The 8,874-nt window shown below is 41.5% G+C and overlaps 1 protein-coding gene across 1 annotated transcript; it reads left to right on the top strand.

Moving 5' to 3' along the window:
- Positions 1 to 7,224: 7,224 nt before the first annotated feature.
- Positions 7,225 to 8,760, top strand: LOC310956409 (trafficking regulator of GLUT4 1-like). The gene is made up of 3 exons (XM_083926613.1): positions 7,225 to 7,790; positions 7,992 to 8,118; positions 8,215 to 8,760. The coding sequence occupies exons 1-3, from the start codon at positions 7,389 to 7,391 to the stop codon at positions 8,226 to 8,228; spliced, it is 543 nt and encodes a 180-aa protein (XP_083782739.1). The 5' UTR covers positions 7,225 to 7,388; the 3' UTR covers positions 8,229 to 8,760.
- Positions 8,761 to 8,874: the final 114 nt, after the last annotated feature.

Raw genomic sequence — 8,874 nt, 5'->3', positions numbered from 1 at the left:
GAGAAAAAAAACAGAAAAAGGCAGAAGGGAGGTGAGGGTGAACCTGACACGTCGGCCTCATCCGGTGCAGACCAGATGTAGGCGAGTAGATAGAAAGGAGACGGGCAGAGGATAGAGAGATGGAAAAGAAGTAGCAGAAGAGACTGTGCGGGCCCACAGCAGACGGATGGAATTTCTAACATACGCAGCAGGAATGTCAGGAATGCAGGACAGTCTGATCTGACCGAGAGAGAAAGAGAGAGGGTGGAGAGGACAGACACGTCAGGAAAGACCCAAGAAGAAGAGGAGAAATGGGAAAGAGTGGCACAGAAAAAGAGTCAGGGGCTCAACACTGCTCGTCATTGTGAACATTAAGATACAGAGTCAGTGTTTGTGGAAGGAGCAGCACGCTATGGAACAAATAACTTATTCAGTATCAGTTTGAGGTTGTGGCAGCCGCAGTCGACAGTTATGACTACCAGAGGTCCTGTGTGTGGCCCAAGGACTTGTACTGCACGTCCTCCCTGACTTCATTCAGACCGTGTGTGTGTGTGTGTGTGTGTGTGTGTGTGTGTGTGTGTGTGTGTGTGTGTGTGTGTGTGTGTGTGTGTGTGTGTGTGTGTGTGTGTGTGTGTGTGTGTGTGTGTGTGTGTGTGTGTGTGTGTGTGTGTGTGTGTGTGTGTGTGTGTGTGTGTGTGTGTGTGTGTGTGTGTGTGTGTGTGTGTGTGTGTGTGTGTGTGTGTGTGTGTGGGCGAGGAGGGTTCACTTTATGATACTGACATGACGAAGGACAGCCTTCTCTGACTAGAATAGAGACACTTTTTTTTCAATGCACACTGCAAAAACATGTTGGATCATTTTCATTTGTGATGTTAGTGGCGTATCTCTGGGGTGTCGTGATTCAATTTTTGAATTGATTGTCATGAATTTTGGTAGACACATTCACAAACTGTAATAAACTGTAATTACTTTGACAATCTTTTCATATAGCATCATCATCAGGTCAACATTTTGGTACAGTATTGATATTATTTGGTCCTGTAGCAGGAAATACCACAGAGTATTTTGCCAGGTGTTTAGTCTATATGTCTATTTGCGGACAGATTTTTACCGTCGCAGTCGTGCAAGACGCAGTCAGGGAACTTTACAGGAGCGTAGCTGAGATCAAAATGCAGCTGCATTCTAAGATGGGTGGGGTCCGAGCAAAGGCACCGGAACAGGGGGGTAGAAAGTAGGCAAGGGGACATTTACTCTACCACTTTATGCTTTGGTGTCACATCTGGTGGTCACAAGATTCTCTTTAGTTTAAAATGACTGCAAAGCTAATGTAATTCCCATCAGCCTCAACTGTATTTTGTATTTGTGCAATATAGCAATGTTAGCGTGCTAACATGCTAAACTAAGATGGTGAACATTATACCTGCTAAGCATCACGTTCGCATGCTGATGCTTCACATTTAGCTCGTAGCAGCGCTGTGCTCAAGTTTTCTAAGTCGCGTTACAATAAAAGATGAATATATATATATATATATGAAATAAAAAGTTACTCACAGAACCTTTATTATTTATAAAACTTTTCAAAAGTCTTGTGCAAAGTGCTTGGCACAAACCAGGTTTAAGTGCCAATAAGTTGCCTTTGAAATCAACAAATTGAACTATTTACTGGTTGGGTGTGGTGGTCGGCTGCATCAGCAGTGCAAAGAAGCAAAAACATCAAACAAACCTGGAAAATGCTTGAGATGTTGAGCCTGTGAGAGAGCTGGCTGGCTTAAATAAACCCGTAGAGGGACCAGCATTCAGCTAACGAGCCTCAGCTCTGACTGCAGACTCCTGAAAGGGAGGAGAAACTCCTGCAGCCGCAGCAGAAGGAACATTACAGCAGCTTTCATTGGACTTAATGGACGCCATTTTGTAGTCCAGTAATCAGTTCCATAATTCACTTATTACAAAACTTTGTGGAAGATTTATGAGACGGTGCTTTGATTAGGAAACAAGTGTAAATCTGTCACAGCTCTGGCAGATAAGAGAAGTAGATTTGACCGTGAATATTTTTTTCAGAGTACATCCGTCACAAGTCAGAACAGGATCTGCGTGCTCACTCACTCACAGGAGCTTTTGTGATGTAGATACATTTGACAGGAGGTGGACGTAAATCTTATTAGTGTTTTCAGTTACATGTTGATAATGAATAGACCGACTCTCTGGCCCTCTCAGGATGATTCTGAAGTGAAAGTGTGAGACAAAATGTTTTCTCCCTGCAGCAGTGTCTGTAAAATGTTCATAAGTCCTGCTGAACCACCCCCCTGCTGTGCACAGTCTACAGGCCGCAGGACACTCAAATACCTGTGATTATTCTGGTTCTCCTTACTGCAGGAATGTTCAACACCATGTGTTACTCATCGTCTACCAGACAAGTGGAGCATGTCCTCAATATCTCAACATCGCCACAAGATTACATTCTTTAAAGGCATGAAAAGCACAGACTAGCTTCCGCTTTACGTGTGTTCCCATGTTTAACTTTAAGTATGTTTAATCTGACTGTGCAGGGTTTATTCAATGCTACATCCAGTTATCAGGGAACTGCTTATTTCCCCGACATCAGCTCCGAGCAATGTCCACACCTTAAGGTCTGGGTTGTTACTAAGTCTTGGAGTTTGATTTAAGTAAAAGTTTTGTGTGCAACAATACAATACAATACAATACAATACAATATAATATGAACAACAAAATAAAGGAAATGAAGACGTAAAGAAAAACAAACAAGAGTCTACACTTTGAGCCAGATGCTAAAGTTAGCATGCTAACATGTTTGGCAGGGATAAGGTGTACGATGTTCACCTTCTAAGTTTAGTCCATGCCAACATTTACACACTTTGTCATATACATATATTTTAATAATCTTTCCTGTGTGAACATGTTAATTTTAATTCCAGTCAGTCAAAAACTGAAGATATATCTGCTGGGAAATGTAAACTTAGTCATACTTATATAATCTAAAGTGTGCTTTGAGCCACTTACAGGCTGCGACATGTAGAAACCAGAGATCAGGTGCAGCTACAGGTTTTCTCTCTGGGAAACACCCAAACATTCACTTTATTAATTAAGACTTCAAACACAAACGACTTCTGAAAGAGTTCCTGCTTTAATGTTTCAGGTTGTCTACTCCTCTTCATCGCCTCTCGCTCATGCTTTGTAACCACGGTAACTAAAAAAAAAGAGAGGCCAGCCTGTGATTTTGAGCATCACAACCAAGAGAATATCTAAGAATTTCTTGCTGGCACTGCCTGACGTGCAGAGGCAGAGCGCAGCAGCTGATGCGTGTATCCCTCCTGGTGATCTGATCCATGATCTCGTGTGCATCTCTCCAGTCGTTCTTACATATCAGCTCATTTCACCCACTTACTCACAGCTGATCGCACACTCTGCGGCTCCACTGCACCCACTTACTGTACGTGTGTGACTGGCTGCAGGCCACCTCATACCCACGCTACCGGAGCAGGGAGTTTTAGAGGGGAAGTTAAAACAATCTCTTCTTCTCTTTCTGCAGGAAGATGTGCAAATGAAGAAGAGGAAGAACAAGGAGGAGTCTGCATTTGCGGCTTAAAGCGGGCTGTCCGTCACTCCAGGCTGTCTCTCACGCTCATTGGCCGACTCCCAGCGCTCCCTCACCCTTGGCCCCAAACGGCTGACACACAGCAGTTCTTCACTGGCAAGCTTTATGTTCCTGTACACATGCTAAAGCTGCCAGCTGAAGAACTGTTCTGGTCAGCCCTGCCCCGGATGACTCAAGAAGAGGAAGCGGATGGGGGTTGCTGGGAAGAAGACTGAGGAAGGCGGCGTTTCACACGCTCAGTAGTCAGACTGGACTTAAATAACCATTGTTTATATTCTTGTGTTAATCACATGTTGGGGATATTTATCTGGAGACAATATATAATGTTTATTTTGTGGTCTCACTAAAACACGCTCACATTTTGTCTCTGGTGTGTTTTTTATTACAGGAAAGAACTCAATATCTTCTCAGACTTCAGGTTTATTGTTGTGGAAACTATGAAAAATAAAGTGCATACCAACACTGAAGGCTCTCTTTTTTGTGTCCATAAATAACAACACACAAACAAAAGCTTTATGCAAACACGTGTCACACTCATCCCTTTTAAGTCACAGATCACATTAAAAGGTGCAAAATAAGTGAATTGAGATATTCTTGCAAGTGTAATTCTGACGTAAAATCATCCTTTTTCGGCATCAGATAAGCCATCGAGACAGTTTTTTTTTGGTGTAACAACTATTAACAGAGATATTCAGGAGAGTCGCTAACAGCCGGATGTGGCTAACACTGATTAGCTCGGGCAGTACAGTGAAGGCATTAAAACTGCTTTTTTAACCACTAATACTGCTCAAAATAACACCAAACCTCTGCAGTAGCATGATAAGTATCCCTACACATAAAATAAAGCACCAACAACGTAGTTAGTGAACCCGGAGTTTGTTAAAAGAGTCTTTTGAAAGACTAACTATTGGCCCCGGTACCAGCTCCTCTCATAGTAAAGTCCATTCAATCGATTACCAAAGTCAATCCACAAGGAAGGAGCCCCTTGATGCGTTGTTTTATCTAATTTTACTCTAATTTTACTCTAATCATGCTACTGCAGAGGTTTGGTGTTATTTTTTTTGAGCAGTTTTAATGCCTTCTCTGTACTGCCCCGAGCTAATCAGTGTTAGTCACATCCGGCTGTTAGCGACTCCCCCAGATCTCTCCGTTAATCGTTAATACACAAAAAAACTGTCTCGATGGCTTATTTGATGTAGGCGATTCCCAAAAAAGCCGATGGGATGATTTTGTGCCGGAATTACACTTTAAGTTAAAACGTCAACCGGTTGACGTTGGGTCGAGACTATGAATCCATTTAGACTTTTGTTTCATAATGCGATGTGAAACCAGAGGCTGGAAGGTATTAAAATTTAAAATGATCTTTATAACTGTCTGATATTTGCTGCACTGTTCATTTATTTGTCATCAGCAGCAGGATAATGTATTAACTGTATGACTGTAAGATGAATAAGTTTAATAAAGGAAATATTTTCTTTCAATTCTGTGTCGTTAATCAATTTATAAAATAGCCCGATCATCAAAATAAATACTTGTAATTTGCAAAATGTCTTAAACATTTTTCTTTACAGAATTGACTGAACGTTGATGATTTGCACCACCAAGAAAAACACATCAGAAAAATGAAAATAGTGTTTTGTTTACACTGATAATTGGGAAAAATACAAAAGTCGAGGATACAAAGATGTTTATCTGTGTATAGGGCTTCACTTGACATCATTTCTGACAATACGATCACTATGAAGAACTTTCTCGGTTGTTTATTCGTGCATACATTGTTTTAGTGATAATACAGCACATTTAATTATGAGCTGCATTAAATGTGGTCCTGATTATTTATACATAGAGTGGATACATTGGGTGATCATCATTTTTGTTATTTTGATCATCATTAGTTGTAGTTATTCCTTTTTTTTTCCCCCTTTCTCTTGTATTTCAAATAATTGTTTTACATGATGTTGTGTTTACTACCGGACCCCAGGAGGAGCAGCTGTTACCTTGGTAACGACCTATGGGGATCAAAATAAATACTCATTAACTGTAAATTAGGGGTTAGTAATCTGAAACTGGAGTTTTGCAGCACTTTTAAATGCACAACTTCCGGGCCTCGGTGCAATTTCCCATAAATCACCACTAGATGGTGTTATAATCTGTGTTTCACTAAAGAACAGGTGGAAATAGAGACAGACTGGATTATTTCCACGTTATATGGATGAACGTTGTGTTAAATATGTGGTGAAATGTCAGTTAACTGGGATTTAATCCTCATTAATGAAACGTTGCCATTGTTCAAGAGAATTATTACATGTATGAAGTCGTGGATATATTAAACTGTTCAAATGTCTCCAAAAGGAAAATATTCACATTTTATGAGTACAAAAGTATTATCAGTTAATCTGTTAATTATACAAACGTGTCCTATTGAGAGCTATATTACACTACATGCATTTGACACTTTTATTATATATTAACGGATTGTTACAATGCCTTGTCTGTAGCTACTTCATATTCTGTGATTTTCATCTGCAATGATGCATCAGACTGGTGAAATGTTTAATTAAGTATAAAGTACAAATCTGAGGAACTTCATTAAATTACAACTGCATGTATCATAAGCATATGAGTATTTCCTTTTTATGCAACTTCATATTCATACTCTGCGACATTCAAGAGAGCAATATTGTTATTTCACTACACTACATTTAGTTCCTAGTTGCTTTACAGATTCATATTTTACATAACATGAGTCTATGAACTATGATGTCCGACCTGCTTAAAACTACCCAACCATATGCAGTATATATATATATATATATATATATACACACACAGTATATATATATATATAGTAGTTAAAATTAACCCCACCTTAACCAACAACAACCAAATGTTACTTAGACATTAAAGTGCCAGTAATGAAGAAAATATACAATACACTCACAGGGGTCATTATTCTTCCCTTGTGATCGCTTCCCTGATCCCTGATTACTTCAGGGACCTAGTGATATTTTCTAAACTGATATGTTTATCATATATCAATCTGCAATAAATACAGTTGACTAATAAATATAGTGGAGTAAAACAAGTATTTGTGGATTAGAGACTACTTTACTTTTCTTTTTTTTAAACGGACAGTAAAAGGTCGATTTAAGGGGTCAGAAAGTTTCATGGGGAACCTTGTAAAGTTTGAATACCTGAGACAATCAGTGAGGTTCCTGTTAAACGCTGTAAAATGGCAGAATACTTCCCAATAGGAGGACCTGAGTCAGCAGGGGTCCACCTCACGCCCTTTCCCCCCACACCCACCCTGTGCGGCGTCCTACATGCTGATCCAGCTGATGCCTCCCGCGCGTAAATGGAAAGCTTTTACGCACCGCGCGTGTTCACTTCAAAAGAGGTTTGAGTGTTGTTTTGCATTGTCACACGCCTCGCCCGGTGCATAAGTAGGCCTCAGACACTGGGGATGTGCTGTGGAGATGTAAGGGATGCGGTAATACCTCACTACATAATAGAGGGGGGGTAAAAGGCAAGGCGTGCGTCTGGACGCTCACCGCCAACTAAACGCGAGAGGGACTCAGACATCAATAACATCTCGCTCATCAATAAGACATTTTGATGGAGTTAGACTGCTTAATTAATTAATTTTGCCTTGGAGGTATTGGGCTTTCTGAATTTATACTCTTTAATCTGATGACCCCCAACGGAGAACATCTGAAGGACGACTCTTCAGCATCTCCACAGGACAGCGGCTCGGTCAGACAGAAAATACGATTAGGAGATTTCTTATCTTTCGGAGATGGCTATCAACACTGATGCTGCCTTTGGGAAAAGCGCCCTTGGAGAAAGGGAAGTTTCCAATCTCACCGACTTCCAGGACACGGAGAAGCTGCTGAGCACCACGACCACCGAGCCCACCGGGCAGAGCAACATCAAACCGTCCGACTCCTTCTCCCTGAACATCAGAGGCAGCGTCCGGTCGCTGGATGCGGACCAGAACGGACACCGATCACCGTTAAAGTCAGGCTCCATTGGGCAACTGGCGGCCCCACCCAAATCCTTGTCCCGTCTCAGCCTGGGCCCGCTGGCCTCCCCGGTGCCGCCCGGGTCCGCACCCCCGAGTTACCTCTGGCTCGCCGTGCTGTCCTGTTTCTGCCCCGCCGTGCCGCTCAACATCTGTGCCTTGTGGTATGCAAATGTGGTGAGTGTAACATTTATTTTCAGCTTTACTTCCCTTCACAATAACATTTTATTATTATTAATTATTATTTGTCTTTGCTTTAGATGCTTGAGGATACTCTTGATACAGTTGTAAGCTTTTCAAACACTTACAGGTGTTTTGCTTCTGTTGCGTTTAAATAATTCATTGCTAATCACCTCCTTCATTCTCCTTTTCCATTAGTCGAGGTCTGTTCTCCACACAGGAGATATTGAAGGAGCACGGAAGTATGGGCGCCTGTCTATGCTGCTTAGTGGTCTGGCGATGCTGCTGGGTGTGGCTGTCATCATCTTCATAGTGTTTACAATAGGTATGGAAGTAAGATATCAAACCAACACACCCGAGGTGTAAGGTGTAAAAAGTGTAATGCTGAGTTTCTTAATTTCTCTTTTTCTCTGCCTCTCAGAGACCCAGAAGTGAACCGTTGGGTGGTAGAAGTCTCCTTTGACTTCATCTGGTCTCACATTTGCACAGAAGAGAGGAGGATGAGGAGGATGAGGAGGATGAGGAGGTATGTCATTTTGAAGATGAAAAAGCACAAAATCTGAGCTGAAAACAAGCCGAAGACACTCTAATATACAACTTATTGCTTTTTCTGCTATGGATGAAAGAAAGAAAAGGGAAAGAAGTCGCAGGCCGTTTTTTTTGACAACACTCAAGTCCAATAACCCCCAAAAAACTCAGGAACAAAGGAAGGAAAATGAAGGCTGCACACAGCTGTGGCGTCGGATCATCAGACAGCTACATGCCGTGGAGAAAATGTAACTGCTCATAGTCCAAACTAGTGGTGCACTGACGTCTGACACAGACAATTGGATGGCACTGCATTTTGCTTATTATAAGAAGATACCATCCCCATAAAAAACAAACCTATAAAGAAACAAAAGGCATCAGTGCACCTCTAGTCTGTAATGCCGCCACTGCCTGCCCTGTTTCTCTTAACATTTGCAACAAAGTACGGACTGACTGTGTGGGACGATGTATATACTGATTTCATACACTGTTTACATCAAGTTTAAGACTCATGTACGTTTATCACAACAACGCCCTACTGTGTTCATAGTGT

Source organism: Echiichthys vipera, assembly GCF_963691815.1.
Source record: "Echiichthys vipera genome assembly, chromosome: 14".
NCBI lineage: Eukaryota > Metazoa > Chordata > Actinopteri > Perciformes > Trachinidae > Echiichthys > Echiichthys vipera.
This window is presented reverse-complemented; position numbering and strand designations above follow the sequence as displayed.